At 41.0% G+C, this 24049-nt stretch overlaps 1 protein-coding gene across 2 annotated transcripts; it reads right to left on the bottom strand.

The window, feature by feature from the left end:
• Window positions 1-66: 66 nt before the first annotated feature.
• On the bottom strand, window positions 67-23589 carry ZFAND1 (zinc finger AN1-type containing 1). Of its 2 annotated transcripts, none has more exons than XM_025264966.3 (8): window positions 23478-23589; window positions 20086-20128; window positions 19113-19152; window positions 16072-16199; window positions 15897-15988; window positions 14508-14629; window positions 496-651; window positions 67-404 (listed from the first exon to the last, which is right to left on the bottom strand). In XM_025264966.3, exons 1-8 carry the CDS (start codon window positions 23530-23532, stop codon window positions 234-236), a joined length of 807 nt encoding a protein of 268 aa, XP_025120751.3. In that variant the 5' UTR covers window positions 23533-23589; the 3' UTR covers window positions 67-233. The 2 variants fall into 2 exon arrangements, with proteins under 2 accessions (XP_025120751.3, XP_044784432.2); XM_044928497.2 differs by lacking the exon at window positions 23478-23589 and adding an exon at window positions 22600-22908.
• Window positions 23590-24049: the final 460 nt, after the last annotated feature.

Here is a 24049-nt window from a genome sequence, read left to right on the forward strand (position 1 = left end):
AAAAGTTAATTAGATACAAGCATGTGTTTAACTGGATGTCAGTTCATGGTTACACATGAAAACACAAAAATTCAAATTCAATTTAATAGAAGACTAATAATATAAATTATGACATAATGGCATTCGAAAGGAACTTTTATACACACACACACACACACACATAGTATTTGTAGTAAAAGAAGTTGACGAACGATGAATTTTCCTCGTGATTTCTGGCTTGAGTCCCTGCATGGCTATTCCAAGTAAGAATCAACATTTTTTAAAAACTGTTCTTCATCACTCAGATATTCCAAGATAATATTTCCACCACTGTACAAAGGACAATCCTCCTTAGCAATCCACGTTTCCAAAATATGATCCAAGGGTAATGCCTCTCCTGAGACACTGTGACATAACCTCAATTTCTGTTAAGACAGAAATACATCATATGCAGTAAATAAACATGCTTTATAGAGTATTCTACAACTTCCAGGGAAAGTTACACCCTGTTGTTACCTTAGCTGTTAGTCTGTTGTTGTCATTTTTAAGGCTGGCTAAAGAAGCTGCGAAGTCTGTGGCCTTTCCGACGCTCCACCCTCGGCAGAAGAACATAGCTTTCCTCTTCTCTTTGCTCCCCTTAGGTAAGAAAACCTGAAAGTAAATTCTTTCCGTCTGTAAAGATAAAAAGTTAAAATACAGGTTATACACATGAGGTAGACATCTGGTTTTGTCTGGTGACATCTCTTCCTTGCTTCTCCTGGCCAGAGAAGGCTTATCCTCTGATGACACACCTTTGAGTGGGAAGACAATCATAGAGCCCAGCATCCATCTAAATGCATGGGCAGAGGACCCAAGTCCCTAGTGAAAGGTTGTTGTTGAATCATGTGAAGACACCGGGATTCTTGGCCCCCGGAGTAGAAGATTTCAATCCGGGGCCAGCGATGAGGCTTGACTGCTCAGAGCTTTTGTGTAATAAAGTTTTATTAAAGTATAAAGGAGATAGAGAAAGCTTCTGACATAGGCATCAGAAGGGGGCAGAAAGAGTACCCACTTGCTAGTGTTAGCAATGAAGTCTTATACTCTCCAATGAATCCAAAGAATGTCTGGAGGTTGTAAAGACCTCACCAGACCTACTCCCATAATTTACATATTAAGATAACAGAATTAGCCAGAAGGTTTAATCCAGAGACTGTCCTCAGGCAGGATACATTAATGTTATATAATCCTAAGGAATGTAAAGAAGGAAAAAAAACATTTGTCCTTTCTTCCTCCTTGAGAATTCCAGACCCCTCTCTCCTTGGGGACCCCTAGACTCCTTATCAACCTGCCTAGGAAATGACTCTCTCACTAGTCTGGATGATCTGTGCAAAAATAGGCATGTGACCTAAATTAGGCTAACCATTTCCTGGGATTTTGCATTCAAAACCTGGGGGTAGGGAGGAGCAACATTTTTTTCAGAGGGTTTTTTTTTTTTAAGTCTTGCTAAATTACATCCAAAAGTTTCTACAGTTATCCCCCATGCCTCTCAGCCACTCCTGAACCAATGTAGAAAAGTTTTTTCAGAGGAAAAACAGTGAGTCTAACAGAAAGAGAGAAGTTAAGAAAACAGATGGCGTCTCTCAACAGCATTTGAGTCCTGGACTTCAGTCATCCCGTGAGACCAGATTAATGCATTACTTCTCATTATACAAGAGAAGATATGGCTAGTGAGTTTCAGTCACGTTTCTGTCTCTTACAACTGAAAAATTCCTGATACATATACATTTCTGTTCACCTGAAAGACCTTGTTGGGAAGCATAGTACAAAATAGCCGAATTAGGAGAAAGTCCTTGGGAAAATGGCAAAGGGCCAGAAGCACCCCGGCTTTGTGTACTGCGGACAGAAAAACATCTCCTGCCTTTGGTTATGTTCAGCGCCAAGATTTAATAATAAATAGGGATGTTACTTGAGAAAACGGGTTGTAGGATAAGCACATGAGTCACTTAGAGTGCGCTGTCCTTGAAATGTTTTTGCCGATTATGTGTTAACCCTGTATGCACTCTGCTGGCCGTATACTTTAAGCTCTTTGTTCCTGCTTATATAAAAAGGCTTGACGGCAGAAATAAACTTGTCAGTCCTTGCAAGAGACTGTCCGAGTGTCATTCTTTCAGGTTCGTCGCTTCCAAGTTCCGGGGAGAAAATCCCCAACAGACCTCACTACATACTTAGATAGCAGGGCCTTTGAGAAAAAAAGAAACTTTAAAAATCAGAAAAGTACCACATCAACAAAAGAGAAAGACTCAGAAATTCAGAGATGGTTCCTCTAGTATTCTATACCCTATATGCTTCCTTTATATTGCATTTTCTTGCAAAATTACAAATGTAAGAAACAAGAATAGAAGCAAGGGTATTTAGCTTCTGAGCTACTCTTTTTTCCTAAAATCACTTTTAAAAAGTGCTGGCTTTATAGACCAATTCCTGCTACAATAAATATTTTGGCATAACTGGAAGGTCTCTCAGTTATAGGGAAAGATCACAATTATTTTAAGAAATACTAGATTCAACACAATTTCCATCTCAGCACTAAGAAATTTAGATTTGTTAAAGACCAGTGGAATGTGTTATTACATATAACAGGCAAAGAAGAAATTACGGGAAATTCAAGCTTTGGGACAACTCTGTAACCTCACAGTTCTTGCTCCAGAAACATGGCAATAAAAGCATACACATGAAAAGAGAAATTTTAAAAGATATACCCTCACCTAAAAGTAAAAAAATAACTATGTCTGAGTATCCAAAATGAAACAGAAATGCAGAGTGACAGCAGGAGGGCTGAGCCACAGGCCCCAGGGCCCAGAAGAGGCGGGTTAAGGAGAAAAAGCAAGGCCACAGGGCGAGGGGCCCCTGCCTCTGGCTGACTGCCTGGAGGCAGCGGCCTGTTTGGGATGGGCCCAGCAGAGGAGGCTGAGGAAGTCACTGCTGCAGGCCGGCTTAGGCTGCTGCTCACAAAGCTGCCATTCAGGGAGGCGAGACAGCGCAGACACAACCTCCTGAGGGGGAACAAAGCCAAAGCCTTCTAGCTCAGTAGTGGATCTGCAGTAGGCTGAAAATCTGTGCAGAGCAAAAGCAAAAACTGTCAGTCTCAGACTTGGGTTTGGAACAGAGGGCGTGGGTAGGTGAGCCTGTGGAAGAAAAGGCAAGACTCGGGGAGAGGTGAGTGAGACAGTTAGGAGAGACACAGAATCTCTTCCTCAACACAAACATGCAGAAGCTAGAAGCTGAAACTTCCAAACACATCAGAGCTTAGCTTATTATGGGTAGGAGAAACTAAACTTGAAAAAGACATTTTAAAGAGTTGTTTAGGATATCTGTGGGTCCTCAGTCACTTAGTCGTGTCTCTTTGTGACCCCACGGACTGTAGCCTTCTGGGCTCCTCTGTCCATGGGATTTTCCAGGCAAGAATATTGGAGTGGGTTGTCCTTTCTTCCTCCAGGGAAGCTTCCTGACCCAGGGATCGAACTGGCATTTCTTGTGTCCCCTGAATTGGCAAACAGATTCTTTCACCACTGAGCTACCTGGGAAGCCCCTATTTAGGATGAACAATGAGAAAAATTAAAGAATAATATTCATAAAAACAGAACAAACAGTTATAAAACCAAAACAGGCAGAAATGAACCATGAAAAGCTATGAAGAACCAATTAGAAATTTAAAAAAACTTAAAAATACAGTTTCTGAAATAAACTTAAACAATAAATTTCTATAATATTCAATAAAAAGGTTTAATTAATTGAAAGATGGATTTGAGGCAGTCATCTAGAAGGCAACACAAACAGACATAAAGGTAGAAATTATAAATCCCCAAAACATGTCCAATAAGAATTTCAGAAAAGAAGAGAAGGAAGCAATGTTCAGAAAGAAAACAACAATAATTTTCTAAGGGTAAGGGATCAACAGCTAAAATGTACCTCAAGGGTCAAGCTGTGTCATTGAAACAAATCATACCTAGAAACCTTGCACTGAAACTGCAAATATCATAGACAAAAATCTTAAGTTACAAAAAAGGTATAGATTACCCATAGAGCAACAAGAGCAAGATCCACAGCACATACTTCCCAAACAATAAACAAAAGAGGCCAGTGAACAGTCTATTAGAAGAGCTGAGAGGCAAACGGACAATCCAGCTCAAGTGAGGGAAAATAAGCACAGTTTCAGACAAAAAAGACTGAGTTTACCACAATGACCCTTGACGAATGAACTACTAAAGAATGTGCTTGAGCCAAATTAAAAGTGAGTCTTAAGAAAAAAAGAAACTCAAAAAATATACTGCAAATTTAAACAGCAACTGATTTAAAAACAATCATGTGTAAACAAAGTCAATGAGATGGGAGATACTCAACTGCAGAAAACATGTCAAATTCTTGGTCTTATTCAAGAGGATACAATCTCAAGTAACTTTAGGTTTTGAGAGAAGAATTGGTATTTAATCATTAAAATTTTAAATACAAGCACATGCCTCTTATCACCATTATTACAAAACATTATATTGGAGATTATATATAACATAGTACAAGAAAATGAACTAATTATTGAAAGGTGAAAACTAAAGCTGTTTGTCAATGGGATGTAATTGTATACCTAGGAAATCAAAGGCAAAAACAAAACAACTTATAAAATAAATAAAAGAACTTGATGATTCGATGCTGTGACTGAATACAATGAATATACAGAAATCAAGACCTTTTTTCCTCCTATGTGAACAGTAAGTTCTGGAAACAGGTACAGGGAAATATTCTGTTCACCAAAGAAAGAAAATCTGTAAGATAATTAGAGATGTTTTTATGTGTGCTCAGTGGCTTCAGTCATGTTCGACTCTCTGTGACCCTATGGACAGCAACCCACCAGGCTCCTCTGCCCATGCAAGGAGCCTCTCCTCTCCAGGCAAGAATACTGGAGAGGGTTGCCCCTCCTCCAGGGGATCTTCCAAACTCACACTTCCTGCATTGCAGGCAGATTCAACAAGGAATAAGACTTAGATGAAGAAAAACATATAAAATGTTACAGATGGCAATAAAATATCTAAATAAAAGAGAAGACATAAAGTTCGTAGACAGGAAGATAATGTTATAAAAATGTCATTTCTCTCAAAATTAATATATATCATGTAAAGCAAAATCAGAGAAACCCTCAGGAATGATCCTCAGTAATAGACGCTGCTGGGAAATTGAGTTTACTTTACCTAACTTTGCAGAAATCACCTAATAATACGAAGGAGGTCTTGTACCAATTACTTACACCTGGTGGGTAGGGAGGGAGCCAGAATCCCCAGCACAAAGAGGAGGAAGCCAACAAGGTAAGAAATCCTCCTGAGAAGGCAGTCAGGCTTCTGTAGGCACTGTTATTCACAGCCTACATCCTTGTGGGAAACAGTGACAGATAAAAGAAACTACATTCTACGATCAAGCTGTGTTCTTTTTTGCTTTTCATAATGATTTCTCTCCGTTTCTCCATTTTGGCTTTTAAAGAGCCTACATCCTTCAGCAGTATTTGCTGGAGTCTGTCACTGACAACCTTGTCCCATTATGACAACCATAGAGATCCCAAGATGGATTTAAAAAAAAAAGTGTATATAATAATCGTAAGGTTCATATGGATGAATAAACCAAAAGAAAAAAAAGAAGTGCTAAGACAAAATATGGGAAAATATGGATGGGATTTACATGGTCATATGTTAGAACATTCTATAAAGTTATTACATGAAGTCAACTTGGTATTAACATACAAGTAAAAAACAGATAAGGGATTAGAATAGGAAATCCAAAAACAAACCTAGTAAAAAATAAATCTTGAACTTAACATGAAGGTGATATTTGGTATTTCAATTTACTAGGACAAAAATGATTTATTTAATAATTAGTGGGCAAAGGAGCTAAACAACCGGAAGAAAATATCCTTAGCTCATAGAATATGTTAAAATCAAATTCCAGACCAATTAAAGACAGATGAACACAAAAAATTAAAACCCTAAGAAAACCAAACCAGAAATGAAAGAAAAGACAGACCCTAGAAAAATTTAGAACACTGATATGTCAATAAGGTACATAAGTAAAATCAAGATTATTTGATAGATTTTGAAAAAAAGTTTCCAAAGCAGACTGATTATAGGTAAAGGATCAATATCTATTCTATTCCAATATCCACAGTTGACCAAGCAAAATAAAAGTGAAATAAAAATAACAATGTAAAAGAAAAATGATCACAAGATATGCACGGGCAGTTCAGGGAAGAGCATTCATATATGGCCAATGAACATAATAAGATACTTAAACTGAACAATACTTTGGCTACTGAATGCAAGGACCCAAAGAGCCGACTTATTGGAAAAGACCCTGATGCGGGGAAAGATTGAGGGCAGGAGGAGAAGGGGGCAACAGAGGATGAGATGGTTGGATGTCATCACTGCTCAATGGACATGAGTTTGAGCAAGCTCCAGGAGACAGTGAAGGACAGGGAAGCCTGGTGTGCGGCTGTCCATGTGGTCACAAAGAGTTGGACTCGATTTAGTGACTGAACAACAACAACAAACTCAACAATGGTCAAGGAAACCCACAGTATACAACAATTAGAAGATATCTTTTCACAGCCATTAGACTGAACACATCTAAAAAGATTATCTAAACGGTTACTGGACACCACGGGAGGGGCGAGGTGTGCTCATGAGCGACCACAAGAGGCAGTGTACCAAACAGGGCAGATGGCAGGTTCTGACCAGGCAAGTGATCCTAACACTTCAGATTATTCATCTGTAAAATGAGGATAATGATATATCATGGGATAGTCATGAGTATTAAGGGAGGTAAAAAACCCAGAGCCACAAGACAATGCTTGGCATGATACAGTCAGTCAATAAAAGTTCACTATCCTAATTACTGATGGTAAAAATGTAAATTGTTGCAACTTCTTTGTAAAGCAGCTTGACAACATCTATAAGGATTTAAAATCGACATACCCTTGGACTCGGCAAACATACTCCAGGGAATCTATCTCACAGACAAAAGAAATCAGAAATAGGAAACTAGTCACCCAAATGGGAAACGAAGTGAATGTTCATTAACAGGAAAAGGCAACGAAACTCAGGATACCTTGGATTATCCATCTTTCAAAGAAAATGATTTAAAACCATACTATTTCCCTTGGAGGAACTGCTGTTAGAAACTTATAGAGGAATATACAGAGCTGAAAGAACATATTATCTATCTGAAAACTGCTTTATTTTCATTTCTAGGCTTTATCACTATCTAAAAATTGTAGTATACATTAAATAACCATCTCCTCCTACTAGAATATAAACTCTATATGGCAGGGACTTTAACAATTTACTGTCATATCCCCAGGGCCTGATTTATAGCAGGTATTCAAAAAAAGTGTTGACTAAATGAATATGATGCCCTTTTTATGAAATAATGATCCTAAAGCACTCTTTATATCTTTGCATACATATACCAGTAGATACTTTGCTTTATGTAAAATATATATACATATATAAATATATACATGGGTGTGGATATATATAAATAACTTATGTCAGTACATACATGTATACACACACACAAATCTTAACGATGCAGGGGGAAAAGTTCTATGTACAGACCTGCACGCTCTGTGGTAAAGTGTTAAGTGTGCTAAGAACATGGTTTCTGAGCCAGTCCACCTGATTCCAGTTCGCAATTTTCACTTACTAGCTGTGTTACTACCAAGTTACTTAACATTTTTGTGCCTCAATTATCTCATCTATTAGGCAGAGATAATAGTATATATTTCACAAGCCTGCTGCGAGGATGAAATGTGTTAGAAGAGGGCCTGGAACAAAGTAAGTGCTACAGAAATTTCTGCTACTATGTTTTAAGTCATAAAAGAACTGGACACTCTAGAGCAGGCCTCTCAGTTATGTCACTGCTGACACCTCGTGCTGGACAGTGCTTTCCTGCGGGTGCTGTCCCGTGCCGAGAGCACCCCTGGCCTCTGCCTCCTGTGCCAGTAGCGTCCCCGTGCGCAGGGGTGACAACCAAAACTGTCTGCAGACACTGTCAGGCCTCCCCGAGGGGCACAACCACCCTCACTTGACAACCATGCTTTAGTGGGATGAACGTGGACACAGGAGGGTGTGTTTGGCTTTTTCCCCGATATAGCTTTTTAAATTACCCTTGTTAAAAGTATGTAGTATTTCTATAACTGAAAAATAAGGAAGGCTTCGAAAAAGAAACATTAAAAAAATTATTGAAAGAAGTTTATAATCAATGGTTTCTAGACCAGCAGAATAAAAGAGAATATAGAAAATTCAATCACTACAAAAGATGACTGGAAGGAAATAAATAACAACAGCAAAAGGACAATCAGCAAAAAAACGTAAGACAGAAGAAATATATTTAGATGCTCGTGATCATAGTAAATATAAATGGGTTCAACTCACCTATAAAAGACAGATATTATCAGATTGGATTAAAAAAACAAAGTCCAGCTACATACAGCTTACAAGAAACACTCTAAAAATAAAACAACACAGAAAGTTGAATACAAAGGAATACACACATAGTAGTAAATATTCACCAAAAGAAACGTAGTGAAACATCATAATTCAAAATAGATTTAAGGCAAAAAATTCATACTGAGGACATAATGATGAAAAAACTACATGTACTTGATAATATAGAACTCAGCAAAACTATTAAGAATTATAGGGGAAAAACTGACAAAACCACAGCTACAGTGAGAGATTTTATTTAATACCATCTGTTTCAGAACCTGATAGATCAGGCTGACCAAAAGTTAGTGAGCGCACACACACATATACACGTGGACAAACAGAATGACTGCACATTAAAAAACGAACACGACAAAATGTAAGTGATTGGAACATCTGGGTAACCAGTATGAAAACATTCTTTGTACTATTCCAGAATTTTTCTGCGTTTGAAATTGTATTAAAATAAAGTTGCATGCATGTGTGCTAAGTCACTTCAGTCATGTCCAACTCTTTGTGACCTCATAGACTGCAGCCCGCCAGGCTCCTCTGTCCATGGAATTTCCCAGGCAAGAATACTGGAAGGGGTTGCCATGCCCTCCTCCAGGGGATCTTCCTGACCCGGGGACTGAACCCACATCTCTTGTGTCTCCTACAGTGGCAGGCGGAGTCTCTACCACTAGTGCCACACGGGAAACCCAAAATAAAGTTACCTCCCCTAGGAAAAACACCTAAATAAGTAGGTTGAAAAAGTAAGCTCACCATTCAATGTGAGAAGTTAGAAAAACAACATCAGAGACAATCTGAGCAAAGCAAAAAAAGGAAATAATAATATAAAAACAAAATCAGTAAAGCAGAAAGCAAAGAAACGATAGAGAAGTCAATAAAACCAAAACATGACTCTTTGAAAAAACTAAAATGCAAATTAAAGAAGTAAACACAAACCCCTAGCAAGACTGTTCAAAGGGAAATCAAAGTACAAGTGAAAAATATGAAGAAGGACTAATGAAAGACACAACAGAGATGTGGGAACGTAACAATAAGCTGAAAAATCTGTATTAAACAGAAATTTTTAAGAAAAATGTTATTTACCAACATATATTTCAGAAGACATAGATTATCCAAATAAACCAAGGAACTATTTAACAGATTAATTAGTATTCAAAACTCTCCCCCTACAAAAGGCAACAAACCTGAAGGTTGTAACAACCATTACCAAACCTTCAAGAACAATATGCCTCTATTTCAAAGAAGAGAAGAGGAAAGCTACTCAACTAGTTTTTTTTGTTACTAATGTCAGGACAAAACAGTAAATAATATATGAGTGAATCAGTTTAGCAGTACATTTCAGAAGAATTATATACCAGAGTCAAGTGGATTATCTGAGAATATGTGGGTGATTCACAACAGAAGATGATCAATGTAATTCATTACATTAATAAGGGAAAAAAACTATATAATCATCTTACTGCTGCTGCTGCTGCTGCTAAGTCGCTTCAGTGGTGTCCGTGAGACCCCATAGACGGCAGCCCACCAGGCTCCCCCGTCCCTGGGATTCTCCAGGCAAGAACACTGGAGTGGGTTGCCATTTCCTTCTCCAATGCATGAAAGTGAAAAGTGAAAGTGAAGTCACTCAGTCGTGTCCGACTCTTAGCGACCCCATGGACTGCAGCCCACCAGGCTCCTCCACCCATGGGATTTTCCAGGCAAGAGTACTGGAGTGGGGTGCCACTGCCTTCTCCAGATAATCATCTTACTAGATGGAGGAAAAAAATTATAGCAATATTTAATACCCATTCCTGATACAAATTCCTAGAAAACTAGGAATAGAAAAATACTGTTAACCCAAGGAAGGCTACTATCAAAAATCCACAGCAAATATAATATTTAGTGATGAAACTTTAGAATTATTTGCACTGAAGTCAGAAACAAGACGGGAAAAAAAAAAAAAAAAATTAAAAAAAAGAAAGAAACAAGGCGGAGAGCCTGCTGTCACTTCCGTGGTCTGACCCTGTGGCGGGGGCTCAGCCAACGCAGTGACACAAGAGTAGTAAGGAGGAGCAAGAGTGACGGAGAAGGAAATTTGAAAACAAAAACCACACAAAATTACCATTTGCAGAAGATGTGACTACACAGAAAACCAGACAGGAAATCTACAAAATATGGGAACCATCAGAGTTTATTTGCTAGATAGAAAGACATTATACAACAACCACCAATAACCAAATTAGGAAAATGTTAATTTAAAAAAATTACCATTTATAATGGCAGCAAAAGTTATGAAGAGCCAAATAAACTTAAGACATCTAAATGTGTATGGTAGGCATTATAGAATGTTATTTAAAGACATAAAGACCTAAATAGAGTTGGGATAGACTATGGAGATGAATAGGAGGAATGAAATTTTAAAGATGTCCACTGTCTCTTACTTAAAATTTAGCACAATTTCTATCAAAATCAGCATTTCACAGAACAGGACGAAGTGATCCTAAAATTTTTACAAAAGAATAAATGGCCAAGAATAGACACAGTTGGAAGCCAAGAATGAGGAGGACAGCCTTCTACTTACTACTGTAAAAGCTACTACGATTAACACAGTACAATATTGATGCCGAGAGTCAGACCAAAGGAGCACAACTGAGATGCCCAGATGAGTCCCACATTCACAGAACAAGCTGGCGTGTAGCAGGAGCAACATTACAAGGATGAACGCTTCACTTTCTTACGTTATGACAAGTAGCCCATTGGTTGAGAGGGGGAGGAATAAATCTCTACCTCTACTTACTTACAATTAAGTTCCAGATGGAATAAAAAGCTAAACAAAAAAATGCAATAAAACTTTTAAAGGAAAATGTAAGTAAAAAACTCATTTTAAGAATTACAATCCTAAAGAAATAATTAATAGATTTGAGTGCATTAAAATTTAAAAAGTCTGTATCACTAAAGAGATCAAAAACAAAGTAAACACAAGCTATAGACTGAGAGAAGATATGTGCAACGTATTTAATCAAGAAAAGATCAGAACTTAGAATATACACCCTTATCAGTTCAGTTAGTCGCTCAGTTGTGTCCGACTCTTTGCGACCCCATGAACTGCAGCACGCCAGGCCTCCCTGTCCATCACTAACTCCCGGGGTTCACTCAGACTCATGTCCATCGAGTCGGTGATACTATCGAGCCATCTCATCCTCTGTCGTCCCCTTCTCCTCCTGCTCCCAATCCCTCCCAGCATCAGAGTCTTTTCCAATGAGTCAACTCTTCGCATGAGGTGGCCAAAGTACTGGAGTTTCAGCTTTAGCATCATTCCTTCCAAAGAAATCCCAGGGCTGATCTCCTTCAGAATGGACTGGTTGGATCTCCTTGCAGTCCAAGGGACTCTCAAGAGTCTTCTCCAACACCACAGTTCAAAAGCATCAATTCTTTGGTGCTCAGCTTTCTTCACAGTCCAACTCTCACATCCATACATGACCACAGGAAAACCATAGCCTTGACTAGACGGACTTTTGTTGGCAAAGTAATGTCTCTGCTTTTGAATATGCTATCTAGGTTGGTCATAACTTTCCTTCCAAGGAGTAAGCGTCTTTTAATTTCATGGCTGCAGTCACCATCTGCAGTGATTTTGGAGCCCCCAAAAATAAAGTCTAACACTGTTTCCACTGTTTCCACTGTTTCCCCATGTATTTCCCATGAAGTGATGGGACCGGATGCCATGATCTTCATTTTCTGAATGTTGAGCTTTAAGCCAACTTTTTCACTCTCCACTTTCACTTTCACCAAGAGGCTTTTGAGTTCCTCTTCACTTTCTGCCATAAGGGTGGTGTCATCTGCATATCTGAGGTTATTGATATTTCTCCCGGCAATCTTGATTCCAGCTTGTGCTTCTTCCAGTCCAGTGTTTCTCATGATGTACTCTGCATATAAGTTAAATAAGCAGGGTGACAATATACAGCCTTGACATACTCCTTTTCCTATTTGGAACCAGTCTGTTGTTCCATGTCCAGTTCTAACTGTTGCTTCCTGACCTGCATATTGGTTTCTCAAGAAGCAGGTCAGGTGGTCTGGTATTCCCATCTCTTGAAGAATTTTCCACAGTTTATTGTGATCCACACAAAGGCTTTGGCATAGTCAATAAAGCAGAAATAGATGTTTTTCTGGAACTCTCTTGCTTTTTCCATGATCCAGCGGATGTTGGCAATTTGATCTCTCGTTCCTCTGCCTTTTCTAAAACCAGCTTGAACATCAGGAAGTTCACGGTTCACATATTGCTGAAGCCTGGCTTGGAGAATTTTGAGTATTACTTTACTAGCGTGTGAGATGAGTGCAATTGTGCAGTAGTTTGAGCATTCTTTGACATTGCCTTTCTTTGGGACTGGAATGAAAACTGACCTTTTCCAGTCCTGTGGTCACTGCTGAGTTTTCCAAATTTGCTGGCATATTGAGTGCATCACTTTCACAGCATCATCTTTCAGGATTTGAAATAGCTCAACTGGAATTCCATCACCTCCACTAGCTTTGTTCCTAGTGATGCTTTCTAAGGCCCACTTGACTTCACATTCCAGGATGTCTGGCTCTAGATGAGTGATCACAGCATCGTGATTATCTTGGTCTTGAAGATCTTTTTGTACAGTTCTTCTGTGTATTCTTGCCACCTCTTCTTAATATCTTCTGCTTCTGTTAGGTCCATACCATTTCTGTCCTTTATTGAGCCCATCTTTGCGTGAAATGTTCCCTTGGTATCTCTAATTTTCTTGAAGAGATCTCTAGTCTTTCCCATTCTGTTGTTTTCCTCTATTTCTTTGCACTGATCGCTGAAGAAGGCTTTCTTATCTCTTCTTGCTCTTCTTTGGAACTCTGCATTCTCTTCTTTTCACAGCTATTTGTAAGGCCTCCCCAGACAGCCATTTTGCTTTTTTGCATTTCCTTTCCATGGGGATGGTCTTGATCCCTGTCTCCTGTACAATGTCACGAACCTCAGTCCACAGTTCATCAGATCTAGTCCCTTAAATCTATTTCTCACTTCCACTGTATAATCATAAGGGATTTGATTTAATCAAGAAAAGATCAGAACTTAGAATATACAGACCCTTATAGACCTTTTTAAAAGTTCCAAACAACCCAGCAGAAGATACGCAATTCACAGGAGAAAGTCAAAAGCCAATAAACATATGCAAAGGAGCTGAACCGCACTCATCACAGGGAAATTCAACTTTAAACCTCAGTGATGTGTCATTTCAATCTGTCAGACTGGTAATAATGAATAATACCCAACACTGTCAGGAAACTCAGACACTGCAAGAAGGAGATAAATTAGTACAATTACTGACAATAAAAAACTGACAATATCTAATAAAGCCAAAGATGAGCAAACCCCATTCTCCAGTTTTCTATTTCTAGGTATGTTCCCTGGAATATCATTTTTCAAGTTGATGGTCTCAATCCTTCAGGGGCTATAAAGTCAACAGTCTTTAAATATCAGAGTAGATACACATCCTCATGAGGCTAGATCTTACTTACTAAAACTGTGTTAAGGTATGTATGTAGGTACATATGCACTGGATAGTTATAGAAAATGTAGTTGATAATACGGAGCTTGAAAGAAACTGCCTTAGAGAAATGTTCCCATGTATACACAGGGTGTTCATTGTTGAACAGTTTATAACAGCAAACAGCTTGGAAAAGGAATCTGAATCGTGTTCACTAAGAGAATAGATAAACTGGTACATACGTACTACAGAAAAATGTGAGCTACCAAAATGAATGAAAGAGACTAAACATATCAGCACGGATATATGTTTAAAAACATGATACCAAGGGTAAAAGAAAAAGGTTGAATGATACACATGGCTTACAGCCATTTCTACAATGCAAAAAAAACTTGCAAGACTATTATTTATGCAGGCTTATACCTTCTAATATCAAAAATGATACACATCGAGTTCAGGTTTAGCTGTTACTCATGAAAGGGAAGACTACAAAGGGGGCTCCAATCGTATCTGGAACTTTTTTGTTTCCTAAATATCTAAAACCAACCTGTGGCAATGATTTGTCTCCAGCAGCATGCATCTTTAATTTCATCAGTGCTACCTTTGCAGCTGTTTCACTATTTTTTGCACCTTTCCGTCGTTTACTTGTTGTCTCTCCTGTCTTGGAATCTAAGAAGCAAGCATAAGGATATAAGCAAATAGGAACTTGCACATTTTCCAAAGTTTTATTAACTGTGGCCTTGAAACATATATGAATTACATATACTAGAGTCGGACACGACTGAAGCGACTTAGCAGCAGCAGCAGCAGCAGCAGAGATATATGGAGACCACATTCATTTTGTAGATATTTACAAGAACAATGGAAAAATAGCACTGAGTGGACGTGAGCTGCACATTAAAAAACTTAAGTTACATGTGCTTCTTTCCAACTTAAATCTATTTAATCCAAAGCAATCACTAACACTTCTACAGAGAAGTGTTACAGAAGATTTTTTACTTAATTAATAGAATTTAAATTATTATGGCATCACTGACTCGATGGACATGAGTCTGAGTGAACTATGGGAGTTGGTGATGGACAGGGAGGCCTGGCGTGCTGTGATTCATGGGGTTGCAAAGAGTCGGACACGACTGAGCAACTGATCTGATCTGATTATCCTTAATATAAAATGAAAATTCAGTTGAGTATGTTGGCAGTGACACTGGTCAACATCACAAATACTATTCTTTCCTCATATGTCAGATTATCAGCAGCATTCAGAGGACAGCTGACTCGGCTTAAACTTTAGTCTTTTTATTTAAAAGGGATCTTTTTCTTTCATTTTCTTAGATTTTTTCTAATAGTTTTACATTTTATTTTTTCATTTAATTTTTACTTATTTATTTTTTGGCTGTGCTGGGTTTTCGCTGTAGCACACGGGCTTTCTCTAGTTGTGTTGAGAGAGGGCTCCTCTCTAGTTGCGGTGTTTAGGCTTCTCTTGAGGAACACAGACTCTAGGGCACACAGGCTTGGCTGCCCCACAGCATGTGGGATATTCTCGCGTCAGGGATTAAACCCGTGTCCCCTGCATTGGCAGGAGGATTCTTAACCACTGGACCACCAGGAAGTCCTAACTTTAGTCTTTGGAGAACGTAAACCACTACTTTAGCTTCATGAATGTAACTTCTAGCCAAGATGGTTAACCAGCTGATAGAAGTGGTCCAGCAAAAGAGAACATCTACCGGATATTTCCATGGAATTTCCAAATTTCCACTGGCTAGGTAAGACTTGTGAAAAATACTGTCACAAGAATGTCCTCAAAATCTACAGCAAGTTATAACCATCAGGGCTGCTAACAGCACCTTCCATAACCGGCAAGCTGACAGAAGCAGGGCTCTGAACTCAAGAGTATACGGCAGTAAGTCAACAACAAACACGCTTTCCAGATACTTGCCAATAATGTCTTTAACGAGTTTCTGAGTGGCAGCCATACGAGGCTTAGGGACTTCCAGGTTTTCACATTCGTGATCTGACTGGTGACGGTGTCTGCGAGCGACAGGAGAGGGACAGTAGTTCATGTGCTTGCATGTGACTTTAACAGACACAGTTTGAACGGTCTTAGTGGTCACCTCAGGCAAAAGCTCTTCTCACAGGAAGGACACATAATGGGCACAAGCCCTCTCTCAGCACAGTCCCTGAAGGAGCATGGGTGAGATGTACCGGTGTCTGACTTCAGTCTCTCGTTGATTACAGTCACCTGAAAAGGTGGAAGGGGGGTATGGCATCATATTTCACATTAAACGCAAATCAACAAATCTATTCTCGATATCCAGAGCATTTTTGCTTCAACTTGTAAAAGCAACCCACACAATCTTGCACAGATTAGAACAATTGTGTGCAGAACGATTACTATGCTGACTGCCCCACATTTTCAAATTTTCCCTACTGTGGCGTGTTTATCTTCTAAGTCAGGTTAAAACGACTACTCTGTCCTCCTCCACGATTTTAGTCTTCTACTTTGTAACGTACTACACAGCAATGGCCCAATAATAGCTCAGTTGGTGAAGAGTCCTCCTGCAATGCAGGAGACCCTAGTTTGATTCCTGGGTCGGGAAGATCTGCTGGAGAAGGGACAGGCTATTCACTCCAGTATTCTGGCCTGGAGAATTCCATGGATTGTATATAGTCTGTGGGGTTGCAAAGAGTTGGACACAACTGAGTGACTTTCACAGACTGGGAAATCAGCCCATCACTCCTCACATGAAAAGTCATATCCACTTTCCACACTGATTTTAGAGGCTTAAATATATGTAAAAGAACACTTAAAATTATATTTTTCCATGATACACAGAGTTAAAAACAGTTTCCACAAAGATATAATATTCTTTGTGTGTATGCTCAGTTGGTTCCTATCTTTGCAACCTCATGGACCGGGGATCGCCAGGCTCCTGTCCATTCGATTTCCCAGGCAAGATTACTGCAGTAAGTTGCCATTTTCTTTTTCCAGAGAATCCTCCTGACCCGGGGGTAGAGCCCACGCCTCTTACGCCTGCTGCACTGGAGGGTTACTGGAGGGTTACTCTTACGCCTCCTGCACATGACCCGGGGGTAGAGCCCACGCCTCTTACGCCTGCTGCACTGGAGGGTTACTGGAGGGTTACTCTTACGCCTCCTGCACATGACCCGGGGGTAGAGCCCACGCCTCTTACGCCTGCTGCACTGGAGGGTTACTGGAGGGTTACTCTTGCGCCTCCTGCACATGACCCGGGGGTAGAGCCCACGCCTCTTACGCCTCCTGCACTGGCGGCAGGCTCTTTACCACTAGTGCCACCTGCTGCATTACCAGCAAATATTACACCAGAGGAAAGAGACTTTATGAAATTAAGAAAAAAAAATCCAGGTCACTTAGGCTATTGTGAGTACTAAGTAACCAGGTTTCTAGAGTTAAATGAACTCAGCTGACTCTTGGACAACTCAGGAGTTAGGGTACAAACTCCCCACACTGTTAAAAATCCAAGTATGTCTTCACAGTTAGCTTTCCATAGCTGCAGTTCTGCATATGCAGGTTCATCGCTTTGTGCAGCACATATTTAGTGGAAAAAAAAAAGATCCACGTGTAAGGGGACACACACAGTTCAAACCTGTGTCATTCAAGGGTCAATGGTAATTGCTTGAAATCCATGACCAAAGGGTATCCTCTATAAAAATATAGTTACATCTCATTGGAAGTAATTTCTTAACCATTTTTCCAAATTCATTTCAATGGTCTAAAGGTAGAAGATTTTTATTTCACTATTTAATTAATAAGATCTAACTGAGAGACATTCTATGAGACATTCACAGAAAGCAAATTATATCACAAGAAAAAAGAAAGCACAGAGATTTATAAGCTACGTGAGAAATAATGTTTACTATATGACTCTGAGTATTTCTCTCCAGTTAATCCTGAGTAATACCAGTATGTTAATTAATTTTTATTTCCCTCAAATCACCAAAACTTCAGAAGGCCAGATTTTGACTGAAGCTCATTTAATCTTAATTTTTAAAATTGAGAGAACAGATGTAAAAATCCTTGGTAAAGTGTTTGGTAAATGGTGGGAAGGAATAAATATCAACTGCAAAATGGCAGGCAAATGCTTCTTTCCAAATGGAGTGAATTCAGTTTAACTTCCAGCCGACCTCTGACCCAAAGGAGGTGGAGCAACTTCTCTGATTACAAATTCAGGAAAATTAATTAGGCTCAGCTTTCTCTTTATTTCCTAAGAGGCCTAACCTGGTGCAGCACTGCTGTGACAGGTGGCAAATCCACCTAATTCTGGATTTTCTTTGAAGATCTTTTTGGCTCTACATTAAGCTTCATCATTCAACTTATTCTTTACATGTCATAAAGATGGTATTTTGGCTTTTATCTAACAGCTCTTTTTAATCTTTGACGTGGTCAGAATTAGGGTAGGGATTTTGCTGGACTGCAGGTTTGCTCCTGATGATCTAAGGCTGATGGAGTCAGCACAGTTTATTACCACAAAATCCTAACCCCGGGCACCGGTGAAAATGAGCACAACAGTGAAGCGAACTGGAGGGAGCACATGAGGATGTTAATTCCATTACATATTTAGAAATACAGAGCCTGAAGCTAAAAGCGGGCTACCTCCACAGAACGGTAGTATAAAGGAATGAGAATTATAAGAATAAAAATTTATAAATACCAAGTAGGCAAGTTTATTTTTAAAACAAATTGGGAAAAAATATTAAGTAACAGTCTCTTATAAATCAGTTTAGTATGCCAAATTTTAATCAGAATCAAGACTTCCCTGGCAAAACAGTGGACAGGAGTTCGCCTGCCAATGCAGGGGACGTGTGTTCGATCCTTGGTCCAGAAAGACCCCACAGGCCGTGGAGCAACTGAAGCCCATGCGCCACAGCTACCGGAGCCTGTGCCTTCTGGGGCCTGGGAGTCACCGCCACTGAAGCCCACGAGCCCGAATCTGAACACAGCACCCACTGCAGCTCGGTGCCTAGAGCCCACGCCCTGCAACCAGAGAGAAGTCCCTGCTCTCTGCAATTACAGAAGGCCTGTGAGCAGCAAGGAAGACACAGCACAACCAAAGTAAACAGATAAATAGAATCTAATTCTGAAATACAAACACGTTTGTAGGAGATATTAACATACCTCAGGACAGCTATGGGACTCTCTGCTCCTGTGTTCAAGGCTTAAATAACAACAACAAAAAAGTGTTTATTTAAATGTAATCAAATAACGTACTTAAAGATAACTGCAGAAATTTGAGATATTTTAATGGTTAAATCCTTAAGATTAATTACACTCACACCACATTAACAACTCTGCATACAAGAATTAGCTGAAAAGACAAACAAAAGACAGAGTGCCTATAGTCTCATAAGTTTTAAAACCCAACTACTGTTCCACTTCAATGTGAGTGCAAATAATTCACCTCAATTACCTTTTTACTTTGAGTGTTCTAAGGTATGTGAAAACACAGAGGCTCTTTTGATTCCTTTTATTTCTCAAAAATAACCAATAATAATATGTCAAAGCAGTATTCTAGTTCTGAATGACTTAAACATATGTACTATATTTATTTACTTCTAATAAGTCTTTCTGAACTATTGTCTGAAAAGAATTTATTTTCAGTGCTCTATTAAATATATTAAATGCCTGATACTTGAGAGTTTAATTGAAAATACATTTTCCAAAATTCTTGTTTCTTCCCAGGTTTTACATTGCATGTAATATATATGCAAAGGCCATATAGTACCCAATTTAAGAAATATATAGGTTGGACTCTTTTCATTGTACTAATAAAAATAAAAACTAATAATCATAATTGGATTTTAAAAGCCATATTCTTTATATTCTGGATATATTCTCTCCTTGTGATTAATACACAGAACTTTTACATAAAACTCACACACGTAACTCTAGAAAGTTTAAAGACTAGCCACATATATGCATAAGTAATCAGAGCCTATGACTAATCTGTTTTTCCCTCAAGTGATTATTCTAGTGAATATCAGATATCAATGGCTAAAGTACAAACTATTTAAATCATTCTGCTTTTTAGAAATAAATCTCATATCAACACTAAAATTACTCCTAAATCCTGCATAAAAACTTAACTTACCAAAATACTCCTGAACATCCATCACATACGAATGGAAGAAAATCTAAAATAAAGGGAAAATGTTATATGTTCTGGTCAGTAACTGATTTTGACTCAGGTTTCTTAAGTAAAAAGGAGTCAGGCACTGAACTGTGGCTACAGAGCTTTCCTTTTGAACAGAATCCTAGTGCAGCGAGCGGTGCTGCAGCAAAAGCCAACACAACCTCAAGTGCTCTGAATAACCAGATTATCAGGAGAGAAATGTTACTTGCAGTAACAGACTAAATCAGAAAAAAAGAAGTTCTGTGAGTGTTTTTCCCATATTTACCAGATGTTGCTTCTGAGGAACATATATCACAGAAATCCTGCATTTGAAGTGACAATCTTGGATTTCAATTTTGATTGCACTGCTTACTAATCTAGCAATGCTAGGCAAGTTACTTAACAGTAGAGCTCTGGGTTATATATATATATACACACACACTAGATATATATATGGATATAGATACAGTATATGGTATTGTATATGTATACAAAATCAAAAATATATTGTTAGGTAATATAGATAAAAATAGGATATAAGCACATTGCACCTGTGTAGATATGTATACGTGTGTGTATGTATATCTATTGTGTGTACATACCTGTGTTATATGCAACACTTACTTCATAGGGTAATTGTAAAAACTAAATGAGATATGTAAAAGATAATAGTAAGATAAGAACTGTAATTAACAAGAATAATTACAACAATTCACTTGTTTTGAATAGACTCAAACTCTGAGAAAAATCCTGGGGTGACTAGGTAGAGACATGTTCAAAGACATTCCAGAAATTAAATAGATGGATTGATAGTGAAAAATTTAGTCCTGCATTGTTTCTTTCCTTGCTGTTAAGGAACAACTAAGTTAGGACTAAGCAACAATTAAGTCAGGAAATGAATTTTTGGAAAGCACACGAAAGTATCTGTTTTTAGACGTGGCAACTGACCACAAATCACTGAATATAATCATCCATTCTCTAATCTGTTTTCAATGTACCTCATAGTAAATTACAGAACACAGACAAGTGAGGCTGGATGTATCTAATCACACTGCCTTTACAAAATGAAAACAGAAAGTACTGCACTCACGAGAAAGCCACTATTACTCCAAAAGATCTCATCCCACAGGGTATCTTAACCCGTAAGAAAAAAGAGGTCCTACTGTAACCCAGGGCTTCCCTGTTGGTGCTAGTGGTAAAGAGCCTGCCTGCTAATGCAGGAGATGTAATAGACACAGGTTCAATCCCTGGGTCAGGAAGATCTCCTAGAGGAGGGCATGGCAACCCACTCCAGTATTCTTGCCTGGAGAAACCCATGGACCGAGGCTGGAGGCTATAGCCCATAAGGTCACAAAGAATCAGACATGAAAGAAGTGACTTAACACACATGCACAGTAACCCAAAGGGACCCGTGGCTACTTGCTGCTTGTGGGACAAGAGGACTCTAATATAGTTCCTCCCTCACCTGAGAAGTGAGCTTAATGCATTGTCACTATTGTCCTGAAAGCATGATATTGTAAGCATCTGTTCCATACCAGGTATGTAGATAAACATTTGTCAAAGAGAAGAAAACTGAAATATACATTACTCTGCAAAACTCGTATGTCTCTTTAAAACGGGGAAAATGTGCATGATTGTTACTTTTAGAGACTTTGGTGACCAACTAAGTATTAGATGGAAACTAAGAGGACCCAGGGGTAAGAGTTAAGGTAACTTCCTAACACTTGACACCATGCTTCTATTCATCCGGAAGCTAAATGAAATCTAGTACACTCACTGCTAAGTCACTTCAGTTGTGTCCAACTCTGTGGGACCCCATAGACAGCAGCCCACCAGGCTCCCCTGTCCCTGGGATTCTCCAGGCAAGAACACTGGAGTGGGTTGCCATTTCCTTCTCCAAAGCATGAAAGTGAAAAGTGAAAGTGAAGTCCCTCAGTCGTGTCCGACTCTTAGTGGACCCCAAGGACTGCAGCCTTCCAGGCTCCTCTGTCCATGGGATTTGCCAGGCAAGAGTACTGGAGTGGGGTGCCATTGCCTTCTCCGAGTACACTCACAATATCCTCTAAATCTTAACTGCTCTCCACTAGAGACTGCGAGAAATCCAAACTCCAAAAGAGCCAGACCCTGGCCTCATTTCAGTGCATACATTTTAAGAGACACCTGAAGTTGGAAGGGAAGATGAACTATGTCACAGATGGTAGATATCATGGACTTGATAATCAGGTATACCAGAATTACATCACTTATGGTCAAAACCCAATAGGCTAAGCTTCCCTATGAGAGTCTGCAAAGAAACATCGGTCCTTGCCTACTGAATGGCAGAGGATCACAGCCAGTGGTGAAAGCTACAATCAGAGTCCTGTAAGTAACAAGAACCTGGTAGGGATTGAGCCCTTTAGCCCATCGTCCACAACAGGTCATCACTGATCAACTGGAGCACCCCCACTAATTCTGGGCTAACCCCCAGAGCCCTTCTCAATAGTGACAGGGTACCTGCTACCAACGACTGAAGCTGCAATGGGAGAGAAAACTTGTTTGGCCCCGAGATGTGTAACAGCACGAGCCAGATGTGATAGCACCGATTTGGAGTGCAAGCCGGGTACCAGAGACAGACGGCGTTGTGTGTGGCTCTCGGCTTCAGGACTTGCCTGCTGCACATTCCTAGGGCCTGTGCCACACGCCCACTGGCCGTGAGCTTGGACTCCGTGTGTCACAAGGCCTCTCAGTTCAGCAGAGACAGAACATCACCTGACTAAAGCTCTAAAACGCAGCGAACTACCCTGAGAGCTTTTCTGTGGAAATGGCGATGTCTTGGACCCTTACGTGGGCCAGAAGCAAGGCAGGTGCTCAGTAAACGTCTACTGAGTCAGATACAGTCAGAGCCGAAGAAGACAGAGCTGAGAGCGCACAGACACGCTCCCAAGGCAATGCTTGCGGCCTTTTCACTGGAAGTCCGTCCCCTGAGCAGCCAGCAAAAACGAGGCTCAAAGCTGACCCAGCCCAGTCCTTCCCTGACAACGGAAGGGCTGTGGACGACCCAGATCGCCGCGGCGGGACGGGGCACCTTCCCGGTTTCCACACCGAAACGCGCTCCCTCCCGGGCGCGCGCGGCTCGTCGGCGAGGCGGCCTTGGAAACCGGAGCGGGCGCTGCCGGGTATGCTTCCAGGAGTCGCGCAGGCCCCTCAGGGGGACAAGCCGCTCCCAGGCCCCAGGGCCGCCAGAAAGGCTCCGACCCGGCCAACTGCAGGGCCCGCGGGACACGCCCTGCCCCTTCTCAGCCTCCGCCCCGCGCCGCGGCCCTCACGCCCCGCCGCCCCGGAGGCAGAGCGCGGCCCAGACCCCCGAGGCCGGGGCTGGGGCGCCGCATCACCTAGCCGCCTGCAGCGTTCCACCTGGCAGTGCCGCCCGACGTCCAGCTCCGCCATCTCCGCGCGCGCGAGGGGCAAGGCGAGGGGAGGGGCGGCGGGGCGAGGGGCGGGGCGAGGGGGCGAGGCGGTGCGCGGCGCCCGCTGGGAACAGGCGGGGAGGGGGCGGGGCATGAAGGTGGGGGCGGGAGGAGGGGGAGGGACGGGGGCGGGCTGGTGCAGAGGGGGCGGGGCGAGGGGAGGGGCGGCGGGGCGAGGGGCGGGGCGAGGGGGCGGGGCGGTGCGCGGCGCCCGCTGGGAACAGGCGGGGAGGGGGCGGGGCATGAAGGTGGGGGCGGGAGGAGGGGGAGGGACGGGGGCGGGCTGGTGCAGAGGGGGCGGGGCGAGGCGGCGCGCGGCGCCCTCTGGGAACGGGCGGGGTGGGGCGGGGCCTGCACGTAGGGCGGGGGCGGGGCGAGGCGGTCCCCGCGGGGAATGGGCGGGGAGGGGGCGGGGCCTACAGGTGGGGGTGTGGCCCGTGCCGAGGGGGACTGGGCACTCCGAGCGTCCGGAGCCAGAGGAGGGGTTGTTGATCTGT

The sequence above is a fragment of the Bubalus bubalis genome, chromosome 15 (assembly GCF_019923935.1).
Source record: "Bubalus bubalis isolate 160015118507 breed Murrah chromosome 15, NDDB_SH_1, whole genome shotgun sequence".
Taxonomy (NCBI): Eukaryota; Metazoa; Chordata; class Mammalia; order Artiodactyla; family Bovidae; genus Bubalus; species Bubalus bubalis.